Source organism: Crotalus tigris, unplaced genomic scaffold (assembly GCF_016545835.1).
Source record: "Crotalus tigris isolate CLP2741 ecotype Arizona unplaced genomic scaffold, ASM1654583v1 scf7180000018368.3068619, whole genome shotgun sequence".
Classification (NCBI taxonomy): domain Eukaryota; kingdom Metazoa; phylum Chordata; class Lepidosauria; order Squamata; family Viperidae; genus Crotalus; species Crotalus tigris.
In genome coordinates, this window is record NW_024096968.1 from 119,791 (window position 1) to 139,319 (window position 19,529).

At 41.3% G+C, this 19,529-nt stretch overlaps 1 protein-coding gene across 2 annotated transcripts in view; it reads left to right on the top strand.

Moving 5' to 3' along the window:
• The window catches only part of ABCA1 (ATP binding cassette subfamily A member 1), a 121,748-nt gene that overhangs the window by 45,170 nt on the left and 57,049 nt on the right, over window positions 1-19,529 (top strand). For both annotated transcript variants that reach the window (XM_039350966.1, XM_039350967.1), the window contains exons 6-15: window positions 1,135-1,256; window positions 1,450-1,626; window positions 4,450-4,536; window positions 8,893-9,133; window positions 9,352-9,491; window positions 11,404-11,520; window positions 16,666-16,854; window positions 18,005-18,210; window positions 18,323-18,499; window positions 19,178-19,400. In XM_039350966.1, coding sequence (XP_039206900.1) covers window positions 1,135-1,256; window positions 1,450-1,626; window positions 4,450-4,536; window positions 8,893-9,133; window positions 9,352-9,491; window positions 11,404-11,520; window positions 16,666-16,854; window positions 18,005-18,210; window positions 18,323-18,499; window positions 19,178-19,400 — 1,679 coding nt within the window. The remainder of the gene's footprint in view (window positions 1-1,134; window positions 1,257-1,449; window positions 1,627-4,449; window positions 4,537-8,892; window positions 9,134-9,351; window positions 9,492-11,403; window positions 11,521-16,665; window positions 16,855-18,004; window positions 18,211-18,322; window positions 18,500-19,177; window positions 19,401-19,529) is intronic.

Sequence of the window (19,529 nt, forward strand, 5' to 3'; positions counted from 1 at the left end):
TCCCAAAAGTTAAGTGGCCCAAGCCAATCCTTAATGCAAGTCAGGACTATGCCTATTTTTTTTTCTCCCTGCCTTTTAGCATTACAGGTAATCCTTGATTTACAATCACAATTGGAATAGGAATTTCCATTGCTAACTGATGCGGTTAGCACAATCACATCACTTAGTGAAGGCAATCCCTGCAGTCCCGGTTGCCATGATTAACTGAATCCCACAGTTGTTAGGTGACGCAACTTTCTGCCAGCTTCCCACAACCAAAGTCGGTGAGAATACTGGCAGGACATTATATGTCCCAGGCTAGCAGGCTGGTAAATGTCTACTGCCAGGTGGGGCAGGGGGCGAGAGGGTGCATCGGGGTGCAGGCGAGGGTGCACGAGAGATGTGGAGGATAGGGAGGATGCCTGAAAGGTGCTGCTCAGATCGGGGATGTGGGGTGCAGTATGGATTGAGGAGAGTTCATGGGAATGTCTGAATGGTAGCATGATCTCAGAGTGACTAGGCAAATACGTAATTGAGAGAAATTCAATGACTTGCCAACTTCTCCATTGACTTTCTGGGAAAGCCAGCAGGAAGGTTGCAAAGAGTGGTGAAGACGTGATTCTGGGCTGTTTCTCAACTAGTCGTAGTGGGAACAGATTACCAAATGCCCAAATCATGATCACGTGACCACAGGGGCATCGGGGCCATTCCAAGGACCAACCATAATCACCATTCATTCAGTACTGTGGTAACTTCAGTTGCTGAACCAATGTTCGTAAATCAAGGACTACCTGTACAGAATATTTGATATCTCCTTGTGTTGAACTGGCTGCACTACATGAGAACTCTTAGCGGTACATGAAAAGGATAGATGGAAACATAAAATGCCTCTTTCCTCTCCGTATACATTACAGAAGCTTTTTCCATTCCAGTCCCAGACCATTGAGCAGACCTAATATTGATTTTCTACCCTGTTTTTTTTCCTTTCCTTCCTTGCCACAGAATGATAGACTCTGGGACTGCTCAAGATGAGTGTATCGCTATTAACCCACTGACCTATATTAATATAGATATCATTTTTAAATGACTTTTGATGTCATTTAAAAATCCATTGTTTTATTTTGTAATGGATTTTACTTCCTGATTGCCTGGCAGGTGTCAAAGTTCGGGATTTTCTGTTTGTCAACGAGACGTTCTCTGACTTCCTCCATCACAATGCTTCCCTATCACAGCCTGATATAGATGAAATCCTGAATTCAGAGGTCAATCTCCAACAGGTAAGAAATATCCGTCCTTAAACCCTATGTTCCATTATCATATCCCGCCCAGCCAATTATAGGGAATTAAATAATCTCTGGAGGATACAAGACTTGGGTAGGCAGGAATGATATAGTTTTAGTATTGTGAACTGTGATTAGAAAGCAGAAAAGCCGATTTCCCAATGGTGTAACATCTGGACAATATTTTTAGATCATTACATCTGGCTACCGGATAAGTGTGGAAGACTTGTGCAATTTCACCAAACTGCCAGAAGTAGTGGCTATCAACAATGGCAGCCGTGCCTTAATTTGCTCTATGTCGAAAGAACAGCTTGCTTCTCTAGAAAGAGTGTTCCAGGATAATATGGACTTCATAAAGCCACTTATGGTACGTATGATGCTTTCAACATTGTTGGGGATACAACCTCTTTTTTAAAACTGTAAGGAAAGGTACGTCTAATTTTCACATAATACATTTCTTCATTACTTCTTGTCTCATAGATTTGGTTGCTTGATTGCCTTTGGTTTGTGATTCTGTCTATCTGCAATCTAACCTGGCCAAGTGCAAGTTTTTTGTTTACCTGCCTGATGATCTGTTTTTTCTTTCTCCTCTCAGGCTTCTCCCTCCAGCTTTTTCCTCTGCTTCTTCCTTGCCTGAATCACATTTTCTCCAAGTTCCAAGCTCTTTTCGGCAAACGTCTTGGCGCCACTTTATCATGCAGTTTTCTCAGGCTCCTGACTGATCAGTGATGGGTCAACTGCTCTTTTCCCTATCCTTTTCTAAGCTTCCTTATCCGTTTGCTTGCCTTTTTTCTTTGGGACTCAGATAGTTTAGTCAATGGCATCCAGAAGCCTAGATGGACTTTATATTGCCCTTGACTATGATGATTTGTGTGTGTGTGTGTTCAGTGGTTAGGGCGCCAGGCTAGAAACCCGGATTCTGTGAGTTCTAGTGCTGTCTTAGGCACAAGGCCAGCTGAGTGAGTTTGGGCCAGTCCCTCCCACTCAGTTCCAAGAAGAAGGAAAGCACTTTGAAAGTATTGCCAAGAAACACAGAAACATGTCCTGGCAGGTGGCAGAAATCAACATTGACTTGAAGGCATACCAAAAAAAGGTCTTTGAACCTTCCTATTGGGGTTTAGCACTGAAGAATGCCGTGTCTCGTTCAAGACTTCATGATTAAACAAGCTTGGCTGAGGAAGATATGTGGGTCCAACCACTGTTCTCCAACTTCATCTGTCTGTTACAGCCAGACTGTTCAGCCAATCATAAAGGCTTCATGAATATCACTGTCCCAAAGTTGCTTCCAATGCAATGTAAAGTTGAGGCTCATTCCAGAGCATCCTTTTTTTCCTGTTATGAAAGCTCGTACTGTTTCTCCACCCTCAAAACTTCATCAGTTATTAACAATCAGTGTCATCATTCTAGAAGTATATAATCCAACAGCTTCAAAAATGGGAAATGGCTTAATGCAGCGGTCCCCAACCTCTGCGACTTGGTGGTCTGGCTGGGAGGGGAGGGGGAACTGTGGCGCTTGAACACACATACGAATGGAACTGCGGGCACATGTGTACCCACCCACCTTTCACGTAGTCCAGTTCTGAATAGGCCATGACCCAGTAGTGAGCTGCAGCCTGGGAGTTGGGGACCCCTGGCTTAATGTGCAGTTACCTCGATTAACATCCTAGGTCAGTGTTTCTCAACCTTGACAATTTTAAGGCATGTGGACTTCAACTCCCAGAATTCCACAGCCAGCATTGCTGGCTGTGGAATTCTGGGAGTTCAAGTCCACATGCCTTAAAATTGTCAAGGTTGAGAAACACTGTCCTAGGTATTTAGATCCCTAGACAATAAAGACTCCCAATTTAATTTGGAGTTTTGTCTTTTGTTTTATTTTGTTGGAGTAAGAGAATTAAAAAAGGTATGGCCTCTATCTCTAATCCATCTATCCCCGGTCTGATGCCCTTCAGATTTGTTAGATAACCGTTCCCAGCACAATTGATAGGCCCTTGGTTGGAGAAAACTGCTTTGCTCTAAAAGGGAAGGAAGGAAGAGAGGTTTAAACCAGGAAGAACAATTTTACAGAGACAGTTTTATGGTTTTCTGTCAGCATCTGAGGCTGCTTTCCATTAGTAATGTTTAATGAAACACAATATGAATAAGGCATTGTAGAAAATTCTTCTCAGTAATAGTTTGCGTCCTTTTCTCATCTTGCATTGTCAACCTGGTACGCAGACCAACTTCTTATACTGTATTAGTATGCTTATTCATGTTCTGCTTTTCAGGCAGTGCCAGGTCCCAAAACGTCTTCAGATAATTAAAATTCATCATATATTATTGGCACGTAAAAGCCAGAGTTGACTTTTTGATGGAGTTTTCCTCATTGGAAGCTTAAAATATCTACGGCTTAGTGGTTTGAGTCCAAAAAACACTGGAGTGGTATTTCAGCTCCAATCTCAGTCATTCTATATTCCATTTGCTGCCGCCGCCCTTTTGTCTATGACTCTGTCACTCATCAAATTGTGGTTTCACTTTTTGTTGGAAGACAGATGCCAATTACCACTTAGGAGGGCCAGTTGTTGATTTCTGATGTAAAGATCTTCAAAAAATAATGTATGTTATTGTTCATTTGTCCCCTCACACTTACACATGACTCATTTTGGTGCAGAAGTCAAGTTACAGGGGATATAAAGTCTGCCACCTCTAAATAATTGCCTTATCATTATATCTGCTGTAGAAGTTAGCAACTATTGAGTATAAAGAATCATAGCTGATTAGAAAGGTTTCTGGATAACTTGATGAAGACAGTTATCCTTTCTTGAAGCAAATAGATTTGAGTCTTTATTATGCTTGGCAACAGGAAAGATAGGACCACCCTCAGGATCAGCATCAGATCCAAGTTATCCTATGGGTTAGTATGAGATAATTCCCCATAGCAATAGCCATGCCATGTGAGATGTGCAGCGATATAAATATGAGGATGATCAGAACCACACAAGGAAGAAGAAGCAGGCCAATGGGATACTAGTGGTATCTTTTTTGAGAGATAGGTGGTGGTTCGGATTTGGATTTATTTTTTTCCCAAACTGGGCCTGTTGATTCGATACATCCAGATTGATTTTTCTTTAAATGTAATGGTCAAGCTGACCCCCTACTCCTTCTATGTTGCAGTAACTTTCACTTAATTGTAAACTTCCATTTGTTCTTCCAGAAAGGGATCACCTTCAATTCAACCCTGGAGGATGTTAAGGGAACTTTCGAGACACTGACCCAGAGCCTGGGGAACCTTCTTAAAGAGGTAGAGTGTGTTTTCCACCTCTTTGTCTCAGTCCACTTATTCAAGTCATAATGTGAATCAACATAGCCAACGAGTTGTATGTTGGCGTTCGTGGAAAAGGTGGAGGACAAGTGACAAATTTGCATGGTGACATTGTGATGGAAATTTTACCCCCTATGTATAGTATTGCAGTGCAAATGTGTAAGAAATGAGCTTGTTTGTGACCTCACAGTGCACGTTTTGTTATAGGCATTGCCTCAAATGGATTTGGGTTATTTTCCCTTTGCCGAAGTGGTTGGATCCTAGTGGGTAATCTTGAATATGAGGCATTTATTATTATTGTGTAGGGCAGGGGTGTCAAACTCAATTTCATTGAGGGCCGCATCAGCATTGCGGTTGCCCTCGGGGTGGGGGTGTGTGGCCAAGGTGGTTGTGGCCTACTGGTGGGCGTGGATGGAGTGGATGTGGCCTACTGGGTGGGTGTGGCCAGCTCTACATCATTCGCATCAAGGGTGCCTATGGGGGCCTGGGCAGGAGTGGGACAGATCTGAGGGTCTCTGGCAGAAGGGGGTGGGACTGAGGCAAGCGCCAAGGCATGGTCCATTTCTTCATTCCTCACAAAGGGTGACACCTCCCCAGCATGCACCCAGGGGGTGGGGCCGATGTGGCAGGGGCTGGTTCCTCGCTGTTGCCAGATGGCCTTGTGGAGCTAAGACTGAATGTGTTTCAGCATAGATGGCCACAAAATTGTACATTGGCTCCCTGCTGGCCTGGGCCAGGGCCAAGGCAGCAGGGGCCATTCCCTCACTGTTTCCAGGATGGCTTCGTGGACCACATGAAACCACTTCGCGGCCCGCATCCGGCCCCCGGGCCTTGTGTTTGACATGTCTGGTGTAGGGGGAAAAAAGTATGGAATCTGTGAGTGGAAACCATGTGAAATGTGGATTGATGGGTTGTTAATTGTGTGATAATCCACACTATCTCAGTTTGTAAACCTAGAGCCTGCCCTCTTTTTTTTTTTTAAATTAACTGACATTATGCAGTACCTTTTTTTTCCTTCTGAGCAAATAAACTCTCAGTTTGGGCTAATCTGTGTAAAGCATTAGGATTTTTGAATGTTAAATATGCTTTTGCCTGCTTTTGAAACTTTGCTGCTTTAAGCAAAGAATGAAAAAAAAAGTCTACACAAGTTACTGTATTTCCTTTTTCCCCTTCCGGCTCCACTGCTTTGGAATGTTAAATCTCTGAACTATAATAACCTCTAGCTGTCTGAGGTCACTTGAGGGGTTTTTGAGCACATTGCTTCAGTGGAGGACTGGTGCCCTGTGTATGTGCGCGTAGATGTGTAGGTCTGTCCCATCATCACAATTTCCATGTTAGTTATTTCTCATTGGAGGAAACGGTTCTTGAATCCTAGACCCCGCATTAACTCTTCTTAGCTGGAAAACAGAAGTTACAGTAACAGAAGAATCTGGATGAAATCAAGACGAAGTACAGGCAACAGAATAGCCTTAAAAGTTTGCCTGGGCTGGGGCGTTCTGATTATTGTATAACTCTTTCCTATTGCATCATCAGACTATTGGTATCATTTCCTGTGTTTTATTTTCTTCTTGTCTTCTTCTTCTTTTTCTTTTAATCATACGATCTTCTCTTTGCTGATGTGGATGTAAAATAGATCTGGCTGAGGGATGTGATTTCTCCTTGGCAGTTGTTCCAAATAGCAAACAGCTCCCCCCCCCCATTTCTTTTTAAATTCAAAACAAAGGCTGCTTTTGGGTGGCATTGTGCTGTGGGAGTGCAGATGACCACCAGCCTTGGATGTATGGCTTGCTTTTCATAGCCTGATTTCCTGTATATCTGTGACAAATACAAGAACTAATTTTATACTCTCTGTCTTTGATTTCCTTACAAGCGAGGGAGACATTGCATTTGTTAGGCTGCTTTTTTCTATGAAGGTGGGAAAGAGATGCATCACTGGTGGGAATATTCTGGCCTATTTAAATATATGCCAATTTTAAACCCAGCCATTTCCAGCTGTTGAGAAATGATTTTAAGTAGTAATGTCAACCAGTTTCTATGGAACAGGCTATGCTGTTTACAAGTAGGGATTGAGGCCAGGTGTTTAAACACAGACAATCAGACTTTGAAGGGGAAAAAAAACCTTGGTTCTAAATTCTTACTTCTGGCACTACTGATTTTTTTTCGGTATTAAAAGCAAGGATGCACCGTAAATGATTCTCAGTCATAACTCCCAGCACTGGCAACAAGCATGGCTAGTGGTAAGGAATTCTAAGAGTTGTACTGCGATATGAGGGATACTTCAAATCCTTGCAGGTAGTCCTCGATTTATGACTGTAATGGAGATTGTTAAGCAAGGCATTCATGAGATTACCTTGCTTAACAACCACAATCCCTGTTCTAGGCCCCTGTGGTTGTTAAGCAGAGTGCCTCGGATAGGAGAAGTCTAGTGCAAACCCAGGCCTGCACTGCAGCACCTCCTCAGTTCACACATGTCCTACCCTTGGCCTTCCCCTGCTGGATTTCATACACTCCTCCCCACTCATACCATCATGGCTGGGTCCATGTACCGTTTCCATATCTCTCCTTCAGGAGCAGCCAATCTGCCACGTGGATTTCCTATTCAAAGATCACCTTTGGGAATCAATTGCAGCCATTCTTAAAATGGGGCCCACTTCCAGGATGGTGCTATTTGGCCTCTGTACAGTATAGGGAGACTGAGAAGCGGATTAGCTGGCTCTCTTCCAAGATCTTGGAGATTGCCTTCAGGAAGGAGAGCCAGCTGATCTGCCTATTGATCTCTCTATACAGTATAGTGCAGATGTTGCATGGCATCACCTCAGAAGCAGGTGCCATTTTGGAGTGACCATAATGAATTGCAGCCATTCCCAAAAGGTTAACCACTTCCTAGATGGTGCCATGTGGCCTCCATGTGAGTTATTGCTAAGAATTCTAGGAGCTGAAATTCATACATCTCAACGTTGCTCAGGTTGGGAAATACTGACTTAGCATGTGGCATTTCAGTATTTTTGGCCATTAACCAGTCCTACCAGCATTCTTCCATTTTTCTGGAATACAAAGAGTTGGAGACTCTTGGGCATCCATATTAACGGTTGCACCAGCTGCCTCATGGTAATCTCCTAATCAAAATGGAGCCTGTTCAGTGGTGATGTTCCCTTTTTTCTGCACTATGTGGCTTGTGTGGTTACTGTTGTGAATTGTTCCTGGATAATTTGCACCCTGGCCTATTCTTCATATAGCTCTTGAAAGTAAATATAAGTAAATATGTGTTTTACTGCTCCAAAGTGTAATTGGCAAGAGGATTGGCTGTAATTAGTGTTTGGGCACGGACCGTGTAATATTTCTGATCCAATTCTGAAAAATTGCTGCAGCTTATTTCATGAGTTACGGATACATGCTACCTTTGTACTCCTGTGTGCTCTAAAGCTACCATATACAGTATACAGGCAGATAACCCAATAATTTTGAGTGCCAAAATATACCCCCAAAGTTGGGTTTGGCTTATGTACAGATGGGCTTATCCACAAGTATATATGGTAATACCTTCTTAAAGTACTCCTATATACTTGCATATATGTGTATCCATGGCTGAGGTGAACCTCAAATTTTTAACTAAAATACCATAAAGAAAATGAGGGCTGGCTTATCCATGGATGGTACATTTTACATGGCATTTTATTTTAGGGTCAGTTTATGTATCACAACACTGATTGCCTTAATTGGATCAGAATTTTATGCATGATCATGCTTATTACATTTTATTGACTTGAACGGTTGTATTAGGTGTCTATGCTTTAAAGAAATTCCTGTTTCTTTCAGGAAGATATCAAAACTAAGTTCAATTAGTGTACACTCTATAGTGAATCCAAGATAACGATGCAAAGAGTAAGGGAGACAAAGCATTCATTGTAAACCAACAAAAATGTTTAAGGAGGACAATTGGGCACACAGAGAATGGAATATTGCAATCACAATAAACATGATACAAAAATATGGCTTTTAAAACTAGTTAATCAATTGAAATCAGGATTGGCACATTATTTTGTTGGAAACTTTTTTAATGAATAGATAGTAATTAGCATTGCTTTTTGAAGCAATATTATGTTGCTCAGCTGAGATTGCAAAAGCTAGCTAACTGATCTCAAGAAATATTGAGCAATCTTTCCTGACCTGGGCAGTATTTGAACAGGAAAACTCTGGGCTATAAACTGGAAAAATGGCAGTGGCAAGCTTTTTCATAGTTCCAATTCTGCAAGAAAATAGGGTGGGTTTTTTTCATTTTTTAAAAATACCATTGATAGATTATACCCTTCTTTCTTTTTGTCTTACAATTTGCAGTTAGTGAGTATGAGAAGTTGGAGTGACATGAGACAAGAGGTAATGTTCCTGACCAACATGAATTCCACAAGTTCTTCTGCTGATATCTACCAGGCAGTGTCTCGAATTGTTTGTGGCCACCCTGAGGGAGGGGGATTGCAGATCAAGTCCCTCAACTGGTATGAAGACCACAATTACAAAGCATTGTTTGGAAGCAACAGCTCTGAAGACGATGCAGTGGATTTCTATGATAACTATACTAGTAAGTAAATTGAATCCAAGAACGCCTGCAGATGTTTTCTGTGTGGCAAATCATTGAGAGGACCACCTCTTGCCATCTCAAACAATGCAGAAGCTAGAGAGGAAAGAAATGGTGGATAATTTTGTACTATATAACCTGGATGTGCTCTCCAAGCTGGGGATGTTCTGGGCATGGGATTTTATCACCCACAGTTATTTTCTGATTATTTTTTTTAAAAGCACCTTTCTGCAATAACTTAATGAAGACCCTGGAATCCAGCCCACTTTCCAGGATTATCTGGAGGGCCCTGAAGCCTTTACTTGTTGGGAAAGTCCTGTACAGCCCTGATACACCAGCAACAAGGACAGTTATGTCAGAGGTAAGAACCTTAACCCGGTTTCTTGTCCACCCAGCAAAGGGACATGTCGGTATTTTCTGCTGCTGAATGTTCTCAACTGAAATCCAAGAGGAATGGTAAAGTCAGAGACAGATCAGGGCTAGGAAAAAGGAATCAGATTTTGTTCTCTAGCACTTCCAGTTTGGAATATCAGGCTGTAACTTTGGATCAAATGTTGAGACTTTATCTTGAAATGGTGCGTTTCTGTATTCATTAAGGGCAGATTTGAAAAAGGGCTCCAAGACGGTACATGTAGTCCTTGACTTACGACCACAACTGAGCCCAAAATTTCTGTTGCTAAGTGAGACATTTGTTGAGTGAGTTTTGCCCTATTTTGCGACCTTTCTTTCCACAGTTGTTAAGTGAATCACTGCAGTTGATAAGTTAGTCACACGGTTGTTAAGTGAATCTGGCTTCCCCACTGATTTTTGCGTGTTAGGGGGTGGCAAAAGGGGATCACGTGACCTTGGGACACAGCGACGGCCATAAGTATGAACCAGTTGCCAAGCGTCTGAATTTTGATCATGTGACCATGGGGATGCCGCAGCGGTCGTTAAGTGTGAAAAATGATCATCAGTCCCTTTTTTCAGTGCCCCTTTGAACAGTCACTAAATGAACTGTTGTAAGTCGAGGACTACCTGTGTCAGAAAGACTAAAATTACACAAGCTTTATTAATTGTGGCAGAAGCAATAGTTTTTTTAAAAGGCTTTTTTTCTTTGCTACCGAAGGTATTAATGGCAACAGGATTTTTCTTTGGAACACCAGTTAATAGCCACCTTCTTTTGTTCCCTCAGGACTTAGCGTCAGTTTGATGAGTATTGTTGAGAAAAAGCACAGCTCCCAGCCAGCAGCCTGGAGAGAAACTGTGACATCAGTGATTATTGTAGCAGAAGTTAGTAAATAGGAATACCTCAATTCATTACTGTAAATTATTATAGTTTTACAGTATAATGATCTCTCCGGTCTTCCTACATTTGGAGAAGATTTTTTGCTTAGTCCTAACTAGAATATTGGAGAGTTGCCAGTCACAGCAGGCCAAACTGAGCTTGTTTTAGCAATAGTCCAATAGGGTGTCATGGACGACTTTATGGAACATCTTTGCTCCAGAAGTACATGTAACTCCTACCTTACTCTAGTTCAGTAAGAAAATTTAAATCTGTTTTAGTTCAGTGTATTTTGACCTCAGCTTATTGATTGAGGATATCTATCTTGGTCTTTGACTTTGGTTCTGTTTTCTGCATTAATCTAGATCATTTTTTTATCCCTCCCCCCTTTGTGGTAAATGATATCCAGAATCCCTCTGAGTAAGTGCTATGAAATAAATAAATAAAAGGATTACCCAGCACTGCATGTGCTTCTGCATCCCAGACCAGTTGTAATTCCAGGTAGTCTTCAAGGGCAATCCCTTATAGAGTTCATAGGTTAAAGGAGATCTTTCAATGTAGGCATGATGTTTTGGCTACTTTATTTTTGTTTGTTGGGAGATTGGACACACTGGACATGTCTGCACTGTCCCTTTCAAAGTCTTGATGGCCAAAGGCCAGACTGAATTATATACCTGGGTAGTCTTTTCACAAATTTTATATTGGTATACTATCCTAGATGATTCTACTCATATATTTAATGCTGATTAACTTCTGTAAGCTTCTAGCTCACTTGCTAAATTACATAGCCTAAGAAGCTATCTTTTGCTTGATGCCCAGAAATCTATTATCCCTACTACTTGGAGTGATGGAGCTGTTGTCCAGAACATCTGGAATGTACTAGGACATTAATTTGAAACATCTCCCTTTTTCTCCTCTCACTAAAACATCAGTTCTTAGTGCAACAAAACATCTGGAAGCCAATACTTTACATTAAGTGATTTTAAAACCCTTTTTGCTATTGTTCCAGGTCAACAAGACATTCCAAGAGCTAGGTGTCTTCCATGAACTTGGAGGCATGTGGGAAGAGATTAAACCAAAAATTAAAACTTTCATGGAAGAAAGCCAGGAGATGGATCTGATCCGGGTCAGTATGCCATAACTCCATAACTCCTTTGTCTCTCTGATAACACCGGGGCAAATTTACAAGAGGTTTGTTTATTTTAGTATTGTGATGACCATTTGACCTTGAGTGCTTCTGCCCATGTCTGAGTATAGTAGCTGGTTCTTTCTGCCAAATTCCTTTGTCTGGAGCTCTCCTGCCTGTGCAATGTGATAATATCCTGGGACAGAGAAGAAAGGTGCAATGCTACACACAGTGCCTCTCCCTGCTGTGTTTCCATGTGTTGAATGGGGTGATTTGTAGGACATGAGACAGATTCTGACTGCTCCATAAATCAGGCTATTCTGCAAGCTATTCTGCATGAAGAACATCTGCCAAGGATGTGGTTGAGAAGTGTGCAAAATGAGGGGTATTCAAGCTTCACTTTCTGTTGTGCTGGGTGCATACATTTCACTAGAGAACATGCACGCAGATATTACTTTGCAAGCTGTAAGGCAGGCAACCGGCCCTTTTTTTTTTTTTTTGTACTCCCCAACTTCCCAACTGGAGCAGGACACTTAATTAGGTACAGGGGATCATAACAATAAATAATTTTAAGCTTCATTCTTTGGATATTACCAAAAGGCTTTCATTCCATTTCGTTTTCACGAGTGTTTCTGTTTTGTATTGGAGACTTAGTGTTTTTCTAATGGCCAGACTGCCAGACATTGATTTGGGGTCTTGGGTTCATATTTCTTCTGTGTGTGAAGCATTCTGGGAAAAGAGTAAAAGGAAATAACTCTTTGGTTTTGTAAAAGGGATATGTTTCACTGATTAAACTACCTTTCCAAGGAATTAAGAGTTTATCAAAAACAGATGGACAATGTAATGGTTTTATTTAATTGTGGTGCTGCTGGCTGAAGACGTTCAAATGCAGAGTCCTAACAGACCCGGGAAGTGCCAAGTTGTCATGCTTTTCCTGGCCAATGCTAGAGCTAGAAACCTTGCAGGCATGGATTCAAGGACATAGTGTAAGATACAAGCCCTATTTATAGTAAAGGGAAGGGTCAGTTTTTGTGTTCTTTCTCCCGCCTGTGTGATGTAATGGGGTGAGAGCTTCACACATACGGGAGGAAAGAGCAGTTACCATCTGTGCACTGATTTTTAACTAAACAGTCTCTGGTCCTGAATTTAACCTTAACACTGGTCTTAAGGCAGACAAGCTTGAAGAAAAAGGCATTCACATAGACTGTAAAAAAAAATAATGGTAGAGGAATCCAGGCATATGAGAAGAACAATGCACTATTGGCAACACACGGACAATATTTTCCAGGAAAATCTCTCCCGGCTGCCTCTTTCCAAATAATTGGCAGTGACACAAAAGTCAGTTGGGGGATTATGATAGATGTGCGGCATCTTCTCAAACGACAGGATGTGGCTTTAGAATTTACCAAGAACACAAACTGTACCATAAAGGTATGATTTGGACATGATGCAGGCCGGGTTTTCTTTTCTTATCTCTGGATATTTTCTTTGTTTGTATCTTCTTTCCACTTTCCAGCTTTGCTGAGCTTGGCAGAGGAGACAAATGGGCATCAGCACATGTTGTGGCTCCTCACACATTTAACTGGGAGATGAAGTCTTGTCTCTGAGGACTCAGCTGTGCCGCCTGTAGTAAAACATAGTGCTTTAATCCAAGATTCCTGATTAATTTTTAAGGGATGCGTGATCATTAAACACATGAATCATTTAACTAAGGTGACCAACTTTTTTACAATGAAAAGGAGGACACAAATAAATTGAAGAAAAAAATATAAATTGAAGAAAAATAAAAGAAACATCTTTTTCATTGCAACAATAATATAGAAAACTTGCATGTGCAAAGTTTGCCAGCTGGGTGTTTTGGCGCGCTCAGCAGCAATTCCTATTGGCTTTCGAAAGGCAATAGTGGGAGTAGCACAGCTCATGCAAAAGTTGAAAAAAAAAACCATCAAAAAAAGGTGCCGGAACGCCATTCTGAGCATTCTATGAGGGGGGAAAAAAGCCCTGCAGATTAGTCTTCAAATATCGAAAAGGAGGACATGAAGGAGGACACTTTTTGAGGGAGGACAGAACTTACAAAAGGAGGACTGTCCTCCCTAAAGGAGGACAGTTGGTCACCTTAATTTAACAAATGAAAATGCAGGACACATAAAACACCACTGTAATATACAAGAATTCAAATGAGGCCCAGGACAAAACCTAGAACAGAGAAAAATCACAGAATTTCTGCAATTTGATAACATAAAAAAAGAAAACATTCCTAAATTCCCCCCCCCAGCTATGTCATAACATAGCTTGAAAAAAATAATTAAATTTATATGCTACCCATCTCACTGTTGCAGCAACTCTAGGCAGCTGATTTTTGCTGATTTATAATTTATATACTCCCATCTTTGAATGAGACTTTTTATGCATTATGTAAACAGATGGCGGATCTATAAAGAGGATTTTAATAACGCAGAACCTGCTTAGAACCAACTTGGAATAAATGTCTATGGAGATTCTCAGTCCTCCAGGTCATGGTTGTCCCAAAAGTGCTTTTTTCAAGAGCAACTGGACTTTCTTTGTTTTTCTTTGAAGACGTTTCGCTTCTTATCCAGGAAGCTTCTTCAGCAGTCAGAGCTGAAGAAGCTTCTTGGATGAGAAGTGAAACGTCTTCAAAGAAAAACAAAGTCCAGTTGCCTTTTGAAAAAGCATCTTTGAGACTGCTTGGAATATTTTTCTTTATTTCTTGTTCACTTTCTTACTATTGTTCCCTATTCTTCTTACCTTCAGTGCAAAATCTGTATTGGTTTTATTCTGTTGAAAACGTAGGTTCTTGGCATCAGATGTCAGCCCTTACCACACTTGCCGTTCTAATTTGCTGCCTGCTTCCCCTGGCAGTCTCATAGTATTCCTGCATCATGTGACTTTGTTTTTAGTTTCTAGTTTCAAGACTGGGATATAACTGTCAGTCTTGGGTTTGTCACCTCATGTTCCAGTTGTTCCTGCTGAAATTATCAGGCCAAAGTATGTAAAATCTGTTCTGCTATTCTGTATCTTCAGAGCAACCAAGTCAACGTGACCTGCTTTGGAGTGTTGTCACAGCTGGGACAGATGTAACCAGCGGCAAAATCACACAGTTTTCCCATTGTTCACTGTCTGACATTCTTTTCTAGCACTTGCTCTCAGAGCTAGAATTTTTTTTTTTTGCTCCCTACCTTAAAAAATATAATAAACAGAATATTTAAGTATATGCAGTCCTATAACCTTTCCGGTTCACTTGTTTTTTTTGCTTGCAGTCTCCGCTAGATACCACTAGCTGTCTGTTGTGAAAAAGGATAATTTTACAAAGAGATGAAGGGTAAAGTTGAGGAACCCAGAAGGGAGAAATAAAAAGATGCAACTGCTAAAAAGGCTTTTTGGTCAACATCTGTCAACATCATTCTGCAAATGCTATGTAATCAATTTGCCTTCTAATCCAAAGTCCAGGTGTCTGGGGTTATATAAAGCACCATATGCCCCCCCCAAAAAAAAAGCTGGAAAAGGAAAAAGGAACAGAAAGTGGAATTGGATTTGCCCAAAGCCAAAACAGTGCAAAAATACAGGTTGTCCTCAACTTACTACTGGTTGCTGAGCAACCATTTAAAGTTACAACAGATAACCCCCCCCCTCCCAAGGGCTACTTGTGACCTGGATTCAAAGTTCTGATGGACAACACCCAGCAACCGGCCTGCATTTACAGCCATCTGCAGCATCCCGCGGTCATGTGTTCAGAATTTATGACATATTTGGTTTATTTATATGTTTCTGACAAAAAGTCTGTTGCAGTCATTTTCATGTAACAACCATGATGTTTGCTTAATAACCTCCACAAAAAGGATGTAAAATCGGGTGTAGTCACTTACTGACACATTTAACAACCCACATGACTTATGACTGTAATTCTGGGCTCAATCATGGTTGTAAGTTGAGGACTATCTGGATCACGATGTAAAAGTGGCAGAGTAGGTATAGTGGCCATGCAAAGGACTTTACAGTTTGGGGTGGGGGTCCTCTTAGGCTGCATTCCCCTGAGGACAGTACAGTTTGATATCAAGCCATTTCAGGCTTTATTCTGCCAGCAGGGAATCACAATTTGACAGTGGTGTCTTTTTGCTGGCAGAAATAATTTGTGACACCTTAAACCAGTCCTGGAGAAAGGGGTTGCAGTTTTGTACCCCAGGATGTGCAGGACGTGTTTCTAAGTAAAGATGGAAGAATTGCTCCATGAATATTCTTAGTAGTTTTACTCCATACACAAGGATTGAACTGGCCAGTGGGCAGTCTTGGGCTTTTAGAGCCATTTTGGTCATACAAATGGAAACAATTTTTTCTTTTCCATCCTGTTGTTCTGGCTTCAGAAATGGTTGTTTACTTTGTTCAACGCTACTTGGTTTTCTGGAGATCTTATACAAGGTTGCCACCTGGTGGAACCAGCCTGGAAAGTGTGCCCTGTTGTTTCACTGAGGAGGGTGCAGTAAAAGAGACTGATTTTTATCTCACCCCATAAGTCTATACGGTTCCTGTGATTCGTAAGGGGTCCTGTGAATGCCTCACTCCAGATCTCCTGCATAAATGTTTTACGAGATTCACGAGGCAGTCAACACGGCAGGTTGAGGAGGAGCGGTGGAAAGGAAACAAAGTTGGCAGCTGACCTAACAAATGGTTTTTAAATAATCCAAGCTCTTAGGAAAAGATCAGAAGAGAATTAAATTACAAGCAGTTTTACTATGTTTTCAACCATAAAAAGAAATGAGAATTCCTTTTGGGCTGCTGCATGCCAACAGCCTTCTCTTTCCAGCCAACATATTGGAGTGTGAGTCCCCATCATTCCCTGCCTGCATACCTGGAACCACATTGCCCAAAGACCTTTAGTAGGCTGGGGAAGGTTGCTGTGAACATCTGTTTCAAATTATTGATAAACATTGATAGAAATAGAAATTTTATTGTTTTTCTCCTTATATAGCAAACTGCTATATTATACCTTACAGAAGTTTAGATTCCCTATTCTGTAAGAATAAGCTCAACTTTCAAGTGGAATGAATGAATGACAATAGCTCTTCTTTTTCCCTCTTTTCAGAGCGAGTTTAATTAAATTAAACCTTTTTGCTCTTTTGGTTACTTTAGATTTTGCTGAAGAGTGAGCTCCTTTGGAACCAACACTTGGTCAGTTCAAGATGGACCATGGAAGAGGTTGCCCAGTTCTTGGCAAAACACCCTGAGGATATCCGTCCAGTGAATGGCTCTGCTTATACCTGGAGGAATGCATTCAATGAAACTGATCAAGCCATTATGACTATTTCCCGTTTTATGGAAGTGAGTCTCCTATTCTTGATGGACAATTAAGGAAGTGTTTTACTTTCTGTGTTTGTTAAGATGATTGATTCCAAAGTAAAAGGTGATTTGTATAAGAGGAACGAAGTGAAGATATATAGGATGAGTTTTGGAATTAGGGATTATGGTGATAGATGAGGGTTTTTTTAAAACTTTCTTTCTTTCTCTCCTTCCATCCCTCCCTCCTCTTTCTTTCTTTCTTTCTTTCTTTCTTTTTTCTTTCTTCCTTCCTTCCTTCCTTCCTTCCTTCCTTCCTTCCTTCCTTCCTTTCCTTTCCTTTCCTTCCTCCCCTTCCTTCCTTCCTTCCTTCCTTCCTTCCTTCCTTCCTTCCTTCCTTCCTTCCTTCCTTTCCTTTCCTTTCCTTTCCTTTCCTTTCCTTTCCTTACCTTCCTCCCCTTCCTTCCTTTCTTCCTTCCTTCTTAGCCTGGAAGTTATCTGTGGTCCTTATTTATCTATGAGGAGTCCTTGATGCTCTCTGATAATGTTATCTAGTTTGGGTAGTGAAATGTCTTTAAGGAAACAAGCAAGCTCAAAGAGCACCAAGGACCTCTTATTTCAACCCTGAGCTGCAAATATTCTCCTTTATTGTTACTTATCTGTCTCTCACAGAGAGATTAAGGTTCCTAACTGGAGAATAGATACCCATGAGTGCTCTGCCACATGAATTGTTCAAGGGACCTAAACCAGATCCCTGGAGTTTTTGTTTTGTTTAGGAAAAGTGGTATACATAAAAGTCACTAACCTATTGTCACCATATTTGAAATAGGTCAGGCAACCTGGTTTTGGATTCCCGCTTTGATTATCCCTGATCATTGATAATTTTGTCTTAGTTTTTTAGAAATTGCAGTCTGAAATGTCTGGAAAGTTTCCTACTCTTCAAATTAAGTTGTGAGAAGTCAGACAGGACTTTTGACTAAAATGACATAAGAACAGACTCTGTTCTAGGAACATGCTTTTAATTAAGGCCCTCTAAGCACTGCAAACTATGATATACAGCAAAATAAACAAAAATCCACGCAGAATCAAAGTTAGAAAAGAAGTTCTGAGGCAAAAAAATTGACATTTTAGTTTTTCAAATTTTCCCTCCAAAATAAACTTCAGCTTCTAACTCAATTCTTGGTTGTCATTTCAGTGCATCAATTTGAACAAGTTGGAAGCTGTGCCTGATGAAGGGTGGCTTATCAGAAAATCCATGGAACTGCTGGACCAGAGACGATTCTGGGCTGGCGTAATTTTTCCTGAAATTGCTCCTCAGAGTGTGAATTTGCCCCATCATGTCAAATATAAGATTCGGATGGACATTGATAGTGTGGAAAGGACCAACAAAATCAAGGACAAGTAAGCATCCTTTGGAGCAGAGCTTTGTTAAGATCCTGACTAACAGTCTCAGATTTGAGAACTTTAATTTACAGTCAGTACAGCAGTAAATTGTTCTTGCCTGTTCTTGCAGGTTCTGGGACCCAGGTCCTCGAGCTGACCCTTTTGATGACATGCGCTACATTTGGGGAGGCTTCACCTACTTGCAGGATGTAATAGAGCAAGCAATCATACGGACTTTGACAGGCTCTGAGAAGAAAACTGGTGTCTATGTTCAGCAGATGCCTTATCCATGTTATGTGGATGACACGTAAGACTCATTAGATGAATATCCTGTTGGTATTTCTGGTTCCACCTTAATTCAGAACAAGCCATATTGTGACAAATTTAAAAATCACGCCTTCTCTTAGCTCAGTGGTTCTCAACTTGTGGGTCGGGACCCCATTTGGGGTCGAACGACCATTTCATGGGGGTCGCCAAACAACGCAGTCCGCCATTTTTTTCCCCCTTTTCCTTAGCTGTGCTACTCCCTTTTATTCTATTGGCTTTTGAAAGCCAATAGAATAGACTCTCTTGAATAGAGTCTAATTCTATTGGCTTTCAAAAGCCAATAGGAATTGTCCAGGCTGTCTCTGCCCTGTTGAGCCCGCCAAAAGTCCCATTCTGCAAACGGTGCTGCACCAGTTGAGTAGTCCTCGACTTACGACCGGTTGGGGAGTCACGGCATTAAAAAGGTTGAGAACCACTGTCTTAGCTGGAGGGTATAATAGAATTTCTGCTTTAAAAAAGTCCCTACTACAGTCCTTTGAGAGGAAGGAGCTGTAAGAAGCCTCCTTCAACCATCTCAAAAGTATCTTCAAGATGGTGACAACAAGAATGCTTCCTAGGATAGTTTTAATTCCCTGGGTCTAAGAGTCTTTAGAAACAATAGCTGCTGTCTCTGAAAATATCCTCCTAAACCTTTGTTTGCCTGCTGCTCCCTTTCTAGATTCTTGCGTGTCTTGAGCCGGTCAATGCCTCTCTTCATGACTTTGGCTTGGGTCTACTCAGTAGCGGTGATCATCAAGGGGATTGTATATGAGAAGGAAACTCGGCTGAAAGAGACAATGAAGATCATGGGCCTCAACAATAGCATCCTCTGGCTTAGCTGGTTCATTAGTAGTTTCATCCCCATTCTCATGAGCGCAGGGCTTCTGACATTCATCCTTAAGGTAAGATTGGCTTCACTTACCCCCCCCCCCACCTTTCTTGATGGGTTAATGCTGTGGTTAAAAATATTAAGAACTCTTCCCAAACTTGCACCCTCAGAATACAGTGGACAACCAGCCAATCTAATTCTC